The sequence below is a fragment of the Salvelinus sp. IW2-2015 genome, linkage group LG8 (assembly GCF_002910315.2).
Source record: "Salvelinus sp. IW2-2015 linkage group LG8, ASM291031v2, whole genome shotgun sequence".
Lineage (NCBI taxonomy): Eukaryota > Metazoa > Chordata > Actinopteri > Salmoniformes > Salmonidae > Salvelinus > Salvelinus sp. IW2-2015.
Window position 1 is genome coordinate 31,046,274 of NC_036848.1, and position 17,717 is coordinate 31,063,990.

Sequence of the window (17,717 nt, forward strand, 5' to 3'; positions counted from 1 at the left end):
TGCCACCTCTGTACCTGGTGACCAAGGGGGGCAGTAAAACAATAGCAATAGGAAGGAAACAGAGAGGCTGTAACAGACACTGTCAGCTGGGTTGGGGGTAGGAAAGCTGGACCAGACAGACCGGACGTCCTGCTAACAAGGTTGTGAACACAGATGTGTCCAGCGATCCAGCCTCAGCACATGGCCAATGTGGCAGTATTGAAGCAGTGGATAGCCCAGTATGATTGATGACTGAGTGTTGGTGTTTGATGTTATCAACTACTGAAGGGTTTTCATACTCCATGGAATTCTCCTTCAAATAAACAATACGTTTAATCATACTGTAACAGTAGGATAAACCCATAATAAAAAAATGATTAGGTTAGTTACAACACCAGTGAATGAAATTGAGATGTGTGTTTATACTGAGCTGGTTGTCTGGCTGTTACAGGGGGATCGTCACCCTCCCGTAGAGCAGAGCTCTTGTTACCAACTAGCTCTCACAGTCTCARGTCAAAATGAGAAGTTCATCCATGTTTCTCAAACGTKAAATTTCGAAGTTGTTCCAAACGTCATTTTTCTAAATGTTAAGGTTATTAAGTTTAGGCATGAACTCCTCATTTTTAAGGTAAGGGTTAAGGTTTGGGATAGGCTTAAAACAAAAAATCTCAAAAACAACTTTCTATCGCTTGATTCAAACATGCAACCTTGGCTCAAGAGACAGATGCTTACGCCCATCCGCCATCCCTGTCCACAACGCCCTTGCAAAACTGAAACCTAGTTGAAGGTAACAGCGCTCATGGTTGCCCCTAGTGGCCAGTTTCCATGTCATCTACTGACGTCCTCAGACACGGATGGACGTCGAATACTGACTTGCATCACGGGTGACCTGGTTGCTTTTTGCAGGGGAGGATGACAGACTGAACACAGGTAAACAAGAGGCCCTTGTGATGTGTTGTCCTCCTGGGGACCAGAAACAGGATTCCATTGAAAGACACACCTACCTGGAGAATCGGTCAAGCTTGGTCTTTGTCTGTGGACAACCCAATAAACTTGAACGCAATGACCCCCCACCCCTTTCTCTCTCTCTCTCTCTCTTTCAACCTCCCTCACCCCTCCCCTCTCTCGCTCTGTTTCTCAGATACAGTCCTCACGTTGCAGATCATCAAGTGTAATCTATCCAGCCTATTCACAGGTCCCCAAGGGGCACTGGGCCATGCTCAATTAGGTCAGTATGTCTGTCTCTCTTCATTACATGCATTTGGCTGCATATAGCCTATGTGTAATTCAAGCACTGGAGGGAAGTTGACTCTGTATAATTGGCTAGGTTAAACTATACCCTGCATTTATTAACAACATATTCAGTTGTATTTAACAAATAAAATCTACATGTTAAATGACAAAGCTCAGCTTTGATGGAAAGGCATGCTTTATTAGGTACATTTAAGTTTTTGCAAGCACCAGAGACTTTATGACTTTTCATATCACTTTTCATACTGCTAGTCTCCTGCCAGATTACATTTCTATCAACAATGACCTCTAAATMATTTGATATACTTTACACTAATATAAGACTGACCATATAATTAGAATGTAGGTGAGAGTGGAGTAAGTTGAGCCATTTTTTACATTCAGCATCACCCCGTCAAGGGAAATATAGTATTCTTTGTAACAAAGATATCTACATATATTTCAGGATGTTATGTATCGCTGGTAATAATCCGATTACAGTTTTGAAAATATAGCACCTCCAAAAAAAGTATCTTGGCACAACTTACCCCGGGTATGGGGTACGTTGAGCCGCGGGACAGGGTACATTTCTGTGCTGAATGAAATATTACCCCAACTTTAAAAAAAAATCATATCTATATTTATTTCCCAAACTCAATTCCACACAATCGCTTTTTTGTCTTTTAATCATTTTAAGCATCTTTTAACACAGGCGTAACACCTTTAAAAAAAAAAAACGTTTTAACATAGGCCAGGCCCTGTTGTTACCTCATATCCCAGCACTCATGCCTCGCATTACGCCTGGGAAGAAAACACTTACATTTTCTCAATTTAACATTGGCTCATCCTTTGGCTCATCTTACCCTAAGGCAAACATTTTGACTGTATTAGCCCACACAGCTACAAGGATGCGTCTTCATGCAAGGATTAGGACCTCATCAGGTTTTAAATACCTTAACTGGTGTATAGAACAATCTTAAAATGATAGAATAGAACAGATTTTATGATAGAAGCATCATAAAACCTTTAACACGATAAATTAATTTGACTTTGTGAAAAAACATATATTTTTTTTACCTAACTTGCATACCACTTTTTCTTCCTTCACAGACTGCATGAAATGGTGACCTCTTCCTAAATACACTACAAGACCAAAAGTATGCGSACACCTGCTCGTTGAACATCTCATTCCAAAATCATGTGCATTAATATGGTGTTGGTCCCCCRTTAGCTGTTATAACAGCCTCCACTCTTCTGGGAAGGKTTTCTACTAGATGTTGGAACATTGCTGCGGGGACATGCTTCCATTCAGCCACAAGAGCATTAGTGAMGTCGGGCACTGATGTTGGGCGATTAGGCCTGGCTCACAGTCGGCGTTCCAATTCTTGCCAAAGGCATTCGATGGGGTTGAGGTCAGGGCTCTGTGTAGGTCAGTCAAGTTCTTCAACACCGATCTCGACAAACCATTTCTGTATGGACCTTGTTTTGTGCACGGGGGCATTGTCACGCTGAAACAGGAAAGAGCCATCCCCAAAGTGTTGCCACAAAGTTGGAAGCACAGAATAATCTAGAATGTCATTCTATGCTGTAGCGTTAAGATTTCCCTTCACTGGAACTAAGGGGCCTAGCCCGAACCATGATAAACAGCCCTAGACCATTATTCCTCCTCCACCAAACTTTACAGTTGGCACTATGCGTTCGGGCAGGTAGTGTTCTCCTGGCATCCGCCAAACACAGATTCGTCCATCGGTCTGCCAGATGATGAAGCGTGATGTCCAACGGCGGCGAGCTTTACACCACTCCAACCGTTTAAACGAGAGGCTGCCTGGATCTTTCATTTAAAGACCCTTGCTCCCTTCGMTCTCAATGTAGACTTTGATTTGAAGCCATTCTTGTGARTATTGTGATTTTGCTATTCATTGTAAATGTTTGATGGCCTATGTAGCCAATTTGTATCTATGATCGTATGCTATCCATTCATGTTTCTTGTATGTTCTTTTAATATCTGAGAATTAACCAATGATATCAGGCCACACCCAGCCATGATTACAGACACCTGTGTGTGTCCTTTGACACTATATWAACTAGTGACCCGCAGTGTTTGTCATTCCACCCTGATGAAGACAGCTTGTCTGTCAAAACGTTGGTTATTAGGTTATTAAATTACTGCATCTGAGCTCCTAGAGTGTTTTTTCCCCAAGTGTTTTTTTTTATTACTTGGACTATTTCTTTATGTTGGATGCCAATACTCTTGTACGGCTTCCAATAGCCAAAGATCTATCTTTCTCTATCCAAGCATCCATTTTTATTCCTGTAGGATGAGGGCCCACTTCAGTAAGCAAGGAGGTAAATGTTGCAGGAAATGACTTCACTGTAAATATGATAATCATACATGAAAATAGTCAAAGATTTTCCACCATTTGTGTCTCAACATGACAGGCTTATTTGGTGTTTTGTTTATTTGCTCTTCAGCTTCAACTGTGTGCTAAATGTAGACAGAATGTATTCAGGAAGCAAGCAACAGCAAAAACAGTGCAATAYCTTTTCCCCTGGAAGCCTCAGACCTAGCCATAAACTACAAGGAACACATCATTCAGTTGCTTAGTAACAAGGAAAAACAAGAGAAGGCTTGAAGTGCTCAGTTTATGCAGGCCAGGCTGACAGAAAAATGCAAAAACACAGGTCCTTAGCTGTATCCACTTAAAAAAACCTTCCTGGTTTTTATTTACATAGCTCTTGGTGGCTCTTATGTATAATTCACAGCCAGGGAGATGGAAGGATCCTCGACAAACCTTGGGAGAGCGTTCCTGTGTCTTAGGTCTGGAGATTGCACCCTCTCCGGCTCTGCACTGATCTGGGTGGTGGACGAACTTCAATACTGGTAAGAAAACAAAACAGTTTTCTACAACCAAGTTCAGAATAAATTAAACTTGATTATTGCTAAGAAGTTATATAATAGATTCAAGTTGTGATGTTAAAGTGTTTTAAAAGGTTAGGTTGAATAGGGTGAATGTGATAATAGGTCAAACTGTTTTACAATTGGTATTTTGAAGACAAGTTATACAGTAAAACAATGACTATTCACTATTTTCTTCTACTAAAGGTGGGATTGAGAGATGTTATGGTCAAGGTACATGTTTATTCTCTGCTACAATGGCAAACAGTTGGCTGTCTCATGTCCTTTGTTGTAATGTGATGAGTTATACAGTGAGACAAGTATTGTCATTTATGCAAGGGACTATGACATGTAACACTATCTATTACATCACGTTCTAGTTATACTAGTAATTCCATTTTTCTACTGCCTACTTCATGTATAATGGAGAAACTAACTAATGAATCATTTATTGATGGAACAGMTTAAATCTTTACCAAGGAAACAGCATTTAATCAAACTCATAACTGTTGAACACTAACTCAAACCTTTTATTTTTAAAGCATGATGGCCAAGGGAAAGAGGAAGTCAAGCGAGCCCAAAGGCCGGAAGATCACCCTAAAGATGGCTAAGCTGGCCCTGAAGCTGACCGTGGATGGCAAGCGTCGGCTGGACCTCAGCAACATGGAGATCACCACCTTCCCCAAGTGCATCCTGAAGCTTTGCGATGTGGATGAYCTGGACCTGAGCCGCAACCTGCTCAAGAAGATCCCAGACTCTATCGCCAAGTTTGTCAACCTCTGCTTTTTGGACCTCCACAGCAACCAGCTGGACCAGGTTCCGAAAGCTATCGGGCGCCTCCATAACCTATACAGCCTCAACCTGTGTAACAACTGTCTGAGCACTGTAGGACTCCCCAATGAGATCGGTCTCCTGCGAAAGCTGAGGAGCCTCAACCTGGGCATGAACGTCCTGGAGAGCATCCCATCCTCTATCGCAGCCCTCAAGGAGCTGCGTCACCTTGGTCTGTTCAACAACCACCTGACCCGGGTACCTGAGTGCCTCCGCAACCTGCCCTACCTGGAGACCGTCAACCTGAAGTGCAATCCCATCCCCTTGGAGGATGACAAAGGRATAGACCCCATCCAGAGGGTGGAGTGCCTGTACCTMGTGAGGGAGAGCTGCCTGTGTGCCTGCTGCCTCCAGAAGGTCAAAGACGACAGGCAAAGGGTGAACAGCAGGCTGAACAGAGGCCCCGCCCACAGGAAGTCTGTCTTTGCCGGCCTGAACACACCCAACTCGGTGGTGCAGGAGGACCAAGCCATCTGGAGGTGATGGAGGAACCAGGTCCTCAATAGGTCATCAAAAGGCCACTAAGGACATATTATTTAGGATAAAAACAGTCCAGGTGCTCTATTGCAATAGCTACTTATTACTTGACAATGTATATTAGGCAAATCAGGAATTCTGGAAGAAGAAACATTACAGGGGTTMCAGTCACACATAACCAGCCTTCTATAAGCTGCTCGGTCTGTGGTTTGTTGTACTCTATCGCCCTCTAGAGTTTGGAGTCCTGTAGTGTTCTCCAACAGACACTGCACTGGAAATCTARCTTAGCTTTACCAATACTACTTTCYTTTGCATATCAAATGTTTCTGATAATAAAATAAGCTTTCATTCTCATTGTTATTATTATTTGTCTCTATTACAGTGTCAGCAATCACTCTAGGACATAGGGACCAGAGGGGTGTCCTACGAAGCAGGTTTGACGATTTAGCGAGGTAACTTTGGTAAACTGAGTTCAACTCGGGGTAACTGGTCACCTTTTAGCTAGGTAAATTTCTATGGCAAGAAATCCTCCAGAACTGACCTAGAAAACAAGACCTTGAGAACTGGAGAAACAGAAAACACACCGGTAAGACCTGACAAAACAAGAGGAATTGGCAACAGAAAAACATGGGTATAAATACACACGGGATAACGGGGAAAAATAGGAGACAGGAGACAAAGGGCTGTAAGACAAATGTTTACATGGAAAGTGGGATGTATATGGAGGGTGTGGGGCAACAGAAGACTAACAGCAGCAGGGCTAAGGATTTTAGAGATGGGGAAAGGGCAGATAAAGCGGGGGGTAAGATTACGGGACTCAAACCGGAGGGGCAGATCCTGAGTGGAGAGCCATACCCTCTGCCCGAGATGATAGTGGTGAGCCGGGGTCCGGTGGCGGTCTGCCTGTCGCTGATACCTGGAAGTGGTCTTAAGATCGGACCGGGCTCTCTTCCAGGTAAGCCGACAGCGGCGGACAAACATCTAGGCAGAGGGTATGCTGACTTCTTCCTCTTGCTCAGAGAAGAGCGGAGGCTGGTAACCCAAGGACGTCAGGAACCAAGGTGGGACACCAAAATCATTGTCGGAAGAAAGCCAGTGTCCAGCGGAAGCCAGGATGGCAGGTGAGGGTAGAGGAATGAYCCCATTCTAAGACCGGGGACCAGGCAAAATCTGGGACAAACAAATGGTTAGCCAGCTGGGGATGCTGCGTCTTGAAGACCAGGATCTCAATACTCCAGACGAGTGTTAGGTTACTGTGGTGGTTTGTTACCTAGGAGATAGTCCGCGGAATTGTTCCAACAATGCATTGAAGGCATGGTCATGGCATTTCGCCAAGGTATGGAGTCCCTCCACAAGGTTCTGCAGTAACTCCTCATGGCTCCCAATGGTGTCTCCTTGGAGGGAGACTGTTGCAGAGCTGGTCTGAGTTTGCTTGGTCAGTCATGGRCAGTTGGTACTATCACGACTCAGGATATGACCCAAATACAGACACAGGAGGCGGATAGTTTGGTTCTCAGAATATTTAATATAACAAAGGGGCAGGCAAAGGGCAGGTCGAGGGCAGGCAGAGGTTCGTAATCCAAGGCAGAGTCAATCAGGGAAAGAACGTCAGGCAGGCTCAGGGTCAGGACAGGTAGAAAGAACGGAACTGGGAAGACTAGAAGACAAGATCTTGAGAACTGGATAAACGGGAAACAAGCTGGTAAAACAAGACGAACTGGCAACAGACAAAAAGCAGGTATAAATACACAAGGGATAATGGGTAAAAAGTTGGAGACACCTGGTGGGGGGTGGAGACAAGCACAAGAAAGATGATACAGATCAGGGTTTGACAGCCTGCTGAATTTGCAAGATAACTTTTCTTTCAATTTGATTAAGGCACAAATTAAATTGTGGAAGTTTCAGCATTGTCTCAATGAAGAGTTTGGCGTTCGACTACTCATTTGCACCATTTACGCGTAGTTACAAGCCTGGTAGAGTTAGCGGCAGGCAGAGGAGCAATATCCACCTTTGCAATACGGATTAAGCCTGATCTGGAATGTGAGCTAACTGAAACTGGTTAGCTTTAGAAAACCTGATAAATATAGCGTATATACACCGTCGTAATACAGAGGAAGCCTGAGCTGGAATGGGAAGCTAACTGAAACTGGTTAGCTTTAGAAAACCCTGAACGATCTAGCGTATATACACTGTTGTAATACGGATGAAGCTTGAGCTGTAACGGGAAGCTAACTGAAGCTGGTTAGCTTTAGAAAGTTTTTCAGGGCTAGGGACTGGGAGACTAGTCAAGATTGAGGAAAAGATGAATGGAGCAAAGTACAGAAAGATCCTTGAAGAAAACCTGCTCTAGAATATTCAGGACCTSAGACRGGGGCAAAGGTTCACATTCCAACAGGACAACGACCCTAAGCACTCAGCCAAGACAACACAGGAGTAGCTTTGGGACAAGTCTCTGAATGTCCCTGAATGGCCCAGCCAGAACCCCAATTTGACAGCGTTTGAGACYATCTGCAGAGAAGAATGGGAGAAATTCCCCAAATATAGGTGTGCCACGCTTGTAGCGTCATACCCAAGAAGACTCGAAGGCTGTAATCGCTGCCAAAGGTGCTTCAAAAAGGACTGAGAAAAGGGTCTGAATACTTATGTTAATGTCATTTTAGTTTTTAATTATAATACATTTGCAAAAAAATTATTTAAAAATAGTTTTTGCTGTCATTATGTGGTATTGTGGGTAGATTCAATCAATTTTAGTATAAGGTTAAGGTTTAGTATAAGGTTGTAATGAACACGAGGGGATACAAGAGAGCTGGTTTCAAGCGCAGGGCGCAGCCAGTGTTTATTGCTAAGGACCACAGGAGGAGGCAGGTAGCTGGGTCCAGGGGCAGGCAGAAGGTCATACACAGGGGGTCCAAAAGGGCAACAGTACAGGCAGGGAAAAGGCTAGTAACGTAGTCCGGGAGATCYGGCAATTGGTAGATAACAGGAAATCCGATAGGCTAAAGTACCGGCAGGTAATAGGCAAAAGGCGTCATTAGTGAGGCAGGCAAAAACTATCATACACGGGAGGATTAAATCACCAGAAAAACAGCTCTCTGAAAGACATGCGTCACAAAACAAACAATACCTCACAGTGATGCGGTGCAAAGAACTGAACTAAATAATGTGTGATAATGAAATACAAGTGTGTGAACAGGTGAATAGAATTCAGGTGATTTGGGATCTGGAGAGTGTGCTGCGTTCAGGGGATCTAGGTGTTTGAGAGTGTGAGCTGGAAAGTGTGCTGGAAAGTGAGCCTGCATTCAGGYGATCTACGTGTTTGAGMGTGTGAGTTGGAAGCAGATGTTACAGGAAGTGCCATAATCATTTCACATGAACCTGTTTAATTTAGTTAATATYGCTTAATTGATCATAGTCCAGACTTGTTATAGTTGCAAATACCATACAGTTGCACCAGGGGAATTTAAACCAAACAGATTTTTGGGCAGGTGTTCTGTTTCCCCACATTTATTGATGAATTKATTTCCCATCATGAAAATGTGTCCCTATTCCCTAATCAAATACATTCATCGATACCACAATAAAAACAGACAAATACAACTTTTTCTCCAATCTGGCAACCTTCATAATATCTGACATAGTGTCAGGACTTCAAAAGTGGTGAGTGAAGGAGTCAGGCGCAGAGAGCAGGGTAGTTCCAAAAGACGTGGATTTTTAATATTCCAAATAACCAGAGAGACGGTCACGCCACACACACAAGGGCGCGTAAAGTCCCAGTCCAACAAACAGGACGAAACTGAGCAGGAACAGACACCACAAGAATGAACGAACACCACAAATAGAAAAACAAGCCCGCACAAAAGCCGGCGGGCCAACTGGGTTTAAATAGCRCAKAACCAAACCTAAACACGAAACAGGTGCAACAAATCAGACACAACTACATGAAACAGAAAAGGGGATCGGTGGCAGCTAGTAGGCCGGCGACGACGACCGCCGAGCGCCGCCCGAACAGGAAGAGGCACAATCTTCGGCGGGATTCGTGACACATAGCACCAGTATCCCAAAGCATTAAGCAAAAACAAGCATAGAAATCAGCATTTGGATTTTTTTTTTATACAAATATAAGGCTAGTATTATATTATAAGTAGTTTGGTGTTAACCAGCCAATCTGTAAATAGTCCACCCAACTACCTCATCCCCATATTGTTATTTTTGTTTTTGCTGCTTTGATCCTCAGTATCTCTACTTGTACATTCATCTTCTGCACATCTYTCACTCCAGTGTTTAATTGCTAAATTGTAATTATTTCGCCACTATGGCCTATTTATTGCCTTACCTCCCTAATCTTACTACATTTGCACACACTGTATGTAGATTTTTCTATTGTGTTATTGACTGTACGTTTGTTTATCCCATGTGTAACTCTGTGTTGTTTGTGTCGCACTGCTTTGCTTAATCTTGGCCAGGTCACACTTGTAAACTGGCCTACCTGGTTAAATAAAGGTGAAATATTTTTATTTTAAATAACCTGGTTGATTAACAAAATGCATTGCGCCAATAACTTTCAAAAGATTGTTCTGAAGTTTACCCCCCCAAAAATGTATTTTCCTATGAATGAAATCTCACAAAAAATGTATGTATTTTCATACGGATTAAMCCACACAAAAACGRACAAAATCTGCTGAAATACTTTTTGTACATATTTGCACGATTTTAGAGTGAGATTGTGTTGCCAACAATACACAATATTTTTTTCCCAAACCACTACCTGGGGRTGATGCTGACCAGAGAAGTGCTGAATCAACAAGAAGATGAAGATGCTAAATCAATAGATTCATTAGTAAGCTAACAGAAACAACACTGTATTGACCTGACCATTATTAGATCCGGTCACTATCCATGTTATGAGACGGAATCTTGCTAGAATTCTGAGTCTCTTAATTAAAGCTTGGGSCTCCACTGATCAATCCCTTATCAATCCTCCTATCTGTGTTATGTCTAAAATAGCTTCCCCATGCAGCATCGTCACAGGTMACCAGTCTAACACGCTTTACTTTACACACCGCTCACCGCTGTGTCAGTGCTATAGGAAATCAATGCACCAGTACACACACACACACTCCTCAGTCAGGCAGGCAGAATGCGGCGGAGCAGGAGCTCTAGCAACCCTAAAAGCACTCTCTAGAGCAGGGATGGGCCCTTGGATCAATGAAAAAAAATGTRGGGGTCTCAAGATTATAATTAGTTGATTCGTTTGAATTAATTGTGTTGAGGCTTGGCTGGAGATAAAATGGGTATACTGTCGGCTCTCTAGGAACGGTTGGCCAAACATTTAAAGTTAGATTTAGTAGGCTTAAGTCCCAGTTTATGCTAGCTACATTGTTTGTTGATATGGCATTTATACAAGGCAGAAACAGTGTTTCCTTGTTGAAAAATATACAGAATGCCAGTTTCAGAGAGATGCATAGCAACATCAAGGCAACTGTGTAACAGCTGACCCCGTTTTTCTAAAGCCAAACCCACCCATTGGCCACTGAGTCTACCTGTTATTAAGATGCCAAAATATTAAATATTTTCAGTACTTGTTTTCAGTATACTTATGTTGTTMTTGTTTTGTGTTTGGATTGTTTCAGTGCATGCATTCAACAAGTTTTGGACGGACTTCAACAGGGCCGCCATCTCCAAAGTTCTGAACTGGGTTTAATTTCGTTTTTGTTGTTTTAATTGTTTCAATTTTACATTAATTAAATGCATATGGTGTATTTTTTGCTGGATCTTTGTAGACTTTTTACACACTTTGAGTCAAACAAAATCGTGTGTTCTCTTCTCCGACAATTAATCCACAGATAAAAGGAGAACCCTAGTTCGTTTTTAGTTCGTTTTTGATGAATCCCAGAAATGTTCCACATACACAGAAAAATATAAGTTCTCTCAAATTTGGTGCACAGATTTGTTAACATCCCTGTTAGTGAGCACTCCTTTGCCAAGATAATCCATCCACCTGACAGGTGTGGCATATCAGGATCTGATTAAACGGCATGATCATTACACAGGTGCACCTTGTYCTGGGAACAACAAAAGACCACTCTAAAATGGGCAGTTTTGTCACACAACGTCACAGATATCTCAAGTTTTGAGGGAGCGTGCAATTGGCATGCAGACTGCAGGAATGACCACCAGAYCTGTTGCCAGATAATGTCATATTAATTTCTCTACCATAAGCCTCCTCCAACGTCGTTTTAGAGAATTTGGCAGTATGTCCAACCGGCCTCACAACCGCAGACCACGTGTAACCACGCCAGCCTAGGACCTCCACATCTTGCTTCTTKACCTGTGGGATCGTCTGAGACCAGCCAACCGAACAGCTGATGAAGCTGAGGAGATTTCTGTAATAAAGCCCTTTTGTGGGGAAAAACACATTCTGATTGGCTGGGCCTGGCTCCCCAGTGAGTGGGCCTGGCTCCCAAGTGGATGGGCCTATGCCCACCCATGGCTGCGCCCCTACCCAGTCATGTGAGATCCATAGATTAGGGGCTAATGAATTTATTTTAATTGACTGATTTCCTTATATGAACTCAGTATAATTGTTGCATGTTGCGTTTATATTTTTGTTCAGTACAGATACAACATTTCAATGTGGTTAATACACAACGTAACCAGGATGGCAGGTAGCAAGTTAAGAGTTTTGAGCAAGTAACCAAAAGGTTGCTGGTTCTAATCCCTGAGTGAAAAATCTGTTGATGTGCCCCTGAGCGAGGACCTTACAGTGCCTTCATAAAGTATTCATACCCCTTGACTTATTCCACATTCTGTTGTGTTACAGCCTGAACTCTACATTTATTAAAACCCCCCCAGGTCGATGTCTGCGCCTCTGCGTCAATCGAAGTAGCGTAATAAAAAAATCACCGTCAAAATCCGTAAATTTCAGCTAGAAATATCTGTTTTCTTGCATGGTTTGCATCTCAATCCACTGCATCCTCCTATGTCAGCCTTCCYCATCAGGAAGGTGGCCGTGCTACAGCAGTCTTTGTCAGATCATGAGACATCCCGAAAATCTGTCTTCTCATGAAAACGTCTGTAGCGTCCAAACCGTTTGAGCTACAAATTAGGAAAGGGGAGACTTTCACGAATAAGATGGTGTTCTCCGGGACTRGTCTGAATGTAACCCTTACAAATGAATTGAAGTATTGAGGTAGTTTTGTGCCTACAAAAATAAGGGGTTGATGATGTGTCCAAAAAATATATATTTTTTTATATATCTCCTAGATATAGGACAGACACTTCAACACATTAATCCTTATGATTTATTTTTTTGACTGTCTTTTTTATGSCATTTATTAATGTTTTATTCAATGTGTTATTGATGAGCTATGGTAGTAAAGGCAAAATTCTATATTTTATCAAATCATTAAAAAAAAAAAAAAAAATACCAAAAAATCCTAAATCAATCAGCTAAATGATCCATCATATGACCATCTTWAAACAATTCCACATGTTAGCTTAGTACCCCACCAATCGCCCAACAGATTAGACTTTTAGAGATTAAGTCAAAATTGTAACTCGCCCACATTCTTCTTGGTAAGCAACTCCAGTGTAGATTTGGCCTTGTGTTCTAGGTTGTTGTCCTGCTGAAAGGTGAATTCATCTCCCAGTGTCTGGTGGAAATCAGACTGAACCAGGTTTTCCTTGAGGATTTTGCCTCAAGTTAATTTTTGTACATTTTTTATCATGAAAAATCCTTAACGATTACAAGCATACCCATAACATGATGCAGTCARGACTATGCTTGAAAATATGGAGAGTTGTACTCTGCAATGTATTGTATTGMATTTGCCCTGAACAACACTTTTGTATTCAGGACATGAAGTTAATTTCTTTGCCACATTTTRTGCAGTTTTACTTTAGTACCTTATTGCAAACAGGATGCATTTTATTTCACTCTGTCAATTAGGTTAGTATTGTGAAGTAACTACAATGTTGTTGACCCATCTTCAGTTTTCTCCTATCACAGCTATTAAACTCTGTAACCGTTTTAAAGCAAGCTTCCTCTTCCTCTCCGGCAACTGAGTTAGGAAAGACATCTGTATCTTTGTAGTGACTGGGTGTATTGATATACCATCCAAAGTGCAATTATTATCTTCACCATGCTCAAAGGGATATTCAATGTCTGCCCTTCTTTGCGGGGCATTGGAAAACCTCACTGGTCTTTGTGGTTGAATCTGTGTTTGAAATTCCCTGCTCGACTGAGGGACCTTACTGTATTAGTGGGGTCATTCAAAAATCATGTTAAACACTGTTATTGCACAGATAGTGAGTCCATGCAACTTATTATGTGACTTGCTATACAAATGTGTACCCCTGAACCAATTTGGGCTTYCCATAACAAAGGGGTTGAATACATACTGAGTCAAAGCATTTCAGCTTTTAGTTTTTTATTAATTTGTAAAAATGTCATAAAACATAATTCCACTTTGATGTTATGGGTTATTGTGTCTAAGCCAGTGACACAACAATCGATAAAATCTTTACTGTAGAAACAAATTATGTAGATTTGCAACAACTACCACACCTATCAACAACTACCACACCTATCCATTCTAAAAATGTACTTTAGTTACTATTATTATTGAACAAGAGAGCAAAGCTCTGGATTCCCAATCCTAGACAGTCAGCAGTAGCACTTGTCACATATTCCAATTCAGTACAATGACACGCATTGACCCAAGAAGAGAGGCTACATGCGCTGTTTTATAGCACTGCCTGCATGTTTTTCACACAGATGGTGCTAAACCATGATTTTCCCAATTTAAAACAATCCATCTTAAAACACAAAACAACAACACAACATATAAAACACCTCAGAAATGTACATAGGAGCCCATATTTCACGGTGTATGTTGTGTTAGCATTGCAAAGGGAGGGTATATTACTGCWAACTTCGAAGTTTACCAGTAAACTACCAGAATTTTGGTATCTTTCAAGTTATTGGGGGGAATTTATGAAATGTCGTCTAGTGGCCTTTTTAGGGTACTTCAGATTATCACAGCTGTCTGTAATTATCTCTGGCCCTCTGTGTGGACTTACTACATATAAAGTAGATACAGTTATGAAATAACATGATTTTAAAATAAAAAAATTGAATGACAAAGCTGTAAAATATTATCCTAATTATAAACCATGAAGTTAGTGAATACCATTGGTGTTTAATGTAAGGGTTTCAGCATGAAATACCCTTTACATTTTACTGTATATTTAATTTACTATGTCAATATATATTTGTTGTAAATGTTTTGTTGCCAAACTGGTGGCAGTTGTGAAAAAAGGTACTAGTTGGAAGAGTTACAGAGTTCATTGAAAATACTTCCATTATTGATAAGATGCTTTTTTCATTAATTAGGCTATTTTCTCTTGAACCATATGGTTCCATATTCAATAAAAGAGTGGTGACCAACCTTTTCAAGAGTCCAAAAGCAGGCCGAGATCTACCATTCTGATTTTACTTTAAAAAAACATAGAGTAAGCCTATGCAACGTTAAACAAGAACATACTTATGAAAACAGCAGCTCTTTGCTGTATTCGTTGAGTCTCTCTTTAGTCATTGTTTTAAAKGTTTTGAAATCACAGTARCAACTTTGCTGTGCACTCAATGTTTCTTTTTACAGCCTATGGCTCGAGGAAACTGTGCAGACACAGTGATRTAAACTATCTGATTGGKCAGCGGTAYGCCTATAGGTGCACTTGATTMGCTCTCTGGTCCTGCCGGGTATGCAGAGTTCTACCTTCAGACACATAAAATGGTTCAAAATGGGAACATTTCGTCTTCCAGGCACTAGGGCTGCTGAATCAAGTGCACCTACCGCTAGCAGTGCTAAACAAAATATAAATATATAGGATCGCAAGGCTTTATAGTTGTTGTTTTTTATCATAGTTTTTTTGGGGGGGGTGATCAACTACAAATGCCTTGGAGATCGACCAGTCGTTCGTGATCAACAGTTGGTGACTACTGCACTAGAAATGTATGYACAATATGGACATAGATATACACAATTAATACAAATACATTTTCTTAAAGAGTGGCGCATTGGTCTAAGACACTGAATCTCAGTGCAAGAGGCGTCACTGCAGTACCTGGTTCGAATCCAGGCTGCATCACATCTGGCCGTGATTGGGAGTCCCATATGGCGGTGCACAATTAGTCCAGTGACGTCTGGGTTTGCCGGGGTAGGCCGTCATTGGAAATTAGAATTTGTTCTGACTTGCCTWGTTGAAGTCGAAAGTTTACATACACTTAGATTGGAGTCATTAAAACTCGTTTTTCAACCACTCCACAAATTTCTTGTTAACAAACTATAGTTTTGGCAAGTCGGTTAGGACATCTACTTTGTTCATGACACAAGTCATTTTTCCAACAATTGTTTACAGACAGATTATTTCACTTATAATTCACTGTGCCACAATTCCAGTGGGTCAGAKGTRTACATACACTAAGTTGACTGTGCCTTTAAAKAGCTWGYAAAATTKCAGAAAATGATGTCATGGCTTTAGAAGCTTCTGATAGGCTAATTGACATCATTTGAGTCAATTGGAGGTGTACCTGTGGATGTATTTCAAGGCCTACCWTCAAACTCAGTGCCTKTTTGCTTGACATCATGYGAAAACCAAAAGAAATCAGCCAAGACCTCAGAAAAAAATTGTAGACCTCCACAAGTCTGGTTCATTCTTGGGAGCAATTTCCAAATGCCTGAAGGTACCACGTTCATCTGTATAAACAATAGTACACAAGTATAAACACCATGGGACCATGCAGCCGTCATACTACTCAGGAAGTAGACGAGTTCTGTTTCCTAGAGATGAACGTATTTTGATGCAAAAAGTGKAAATCAATCCCAGAACAACAGCAAAGGACCTTGTGAAGATGCTGGAGGAAACAGATACAAAAGTATCTATGTCCACAGTAAAACGAGTCCTATATCGACATAACCTGAAAGGCCTCTCAGCAAGGAAGAAGCCACTGCTCCAAAAAAACTGCGGCATAAAAAAAAACAGACTACGGTTTGCAACTGCACATGGGGACAAAGATTGTACTTTTTGGATAAATGTCCTCTGGTGTGATGAAACAAAAATAGAACTGTTTGGCCATAATGACCATCGTTATGTTTGGAGGAAACGGGGAGGCTTGCAAGCCAAAGAACACCATCCCATCCGTGAAGAACGGGAGTGGCAGCTTCATGTTGTAGGGTGCTTTGCTTGACCCCAAGCATACTTCTGAAGTTGTAGCAAAATGGGTTAAGGACAACAAAGTCAAGGTATTGGAGTGGCCATCACAAAGCCCTGACCTCAATCCTATAGAAAATMTGTGGGCAGAACTGAAAAAGCGTGTGCGAGCAAGGAGGCCTACAAACCTGATTTTGGGAACTTTTACTAGGATTAAATGTCCGGAATTGTCAAAAAACYGAGTTTAAATACATTTGGCTAAGGTGTATGTAAACTTCTGACAGCAACTGTAAATAAAGGTTAGGTTTAAAATGTCAACATGTAAATTAAAATGTAAATTASTAAAGTTACCATCGATTGCCATAGCTGACCTGTTAATACCCAAATTACCGAAGATTCTGGTAACCCTAGTGACAATGAGCAGCCCAGTTGTTATGGCTGAACAAAAACAGCAGTGCCCAYCCAAACCCWACCCCTATCCACTACCCATGGCCATAAGGTTTTTATTGCTGTSTCATTTTGGCTTGTGCTGAGGTTTTTGTGGCCCTTCCCCCTCTGGTCTCTGTAGTAAGAGCAGCTGTGGTCTTCAGGGCAGCGCTGATTCAATTGCAGTGGAGGACTTAGCTTTTATACTCCATACGGGAAGAAGAGGAGGAAAGGAGGAGGATGCCTGGGATGCTGCTCCCACACTGATGCAATATCATTAGAGAGATGCAGGGAACTAGGAGGGAGGAGAGAGATGTAGAAGGGAGATCAAGTACAGGCTTAACTGAATGAACAACAGAGACAGAATGAAATATTGAATTGTACTAAATAGTTTGGCGTATGGCCTCGRTTTTGAGGAATGCTCCTCAGAGCCAGATGCTGATGACAGGTAACACTTTGCTAGGAAGCTGGCATTGAACCCCCCCAAGCCCCCACAAAAGGAGAAGAATGAGACGCTATGCTGATGATGATACGTTTGTATTCATTCCCACTATGCCTGTATAATAGGAAACAGAGCGAATTATGTTATGATGCTTGATGAAGTTCAACGGGCATTCAGAGCAGCCTCCTGATTGAACATTCAGAAACTACATTTCAATCGAGTACA

The 17,717-nt window shown here is 41.7% G+C and overlaps 1 protein-coding gene across 1 annotated transcript; it reads left to right on the forward strand.

Annotated features, from left to right (window-relative positions):
* Positions 1-449: 449 nt before the first annotated feature.
* On the forward strand, positions 450-5,736 carry LOC111967026 (leucine-rich repeat-containing protein 18-like). Its single transcript, XM_023991929.2, has 3 exons — positions 450-1,207; positions 2,320-4,090; positions 4,648-5,736. Exons 2-3 carry the CDS (start codon positions 3,981-3,983, stop codon positions 5,417-5,419), a joined length of 882 nt encoding a protein of 293 aa, XP_023847697.1. The 5' UTR covers positions 450-1,207; positions 2,320-3,980; the 3' UTR covers positions 5,420-5,736.
* Positions 5,737-17,717: the final 11,981 nt, after the last annotated feature.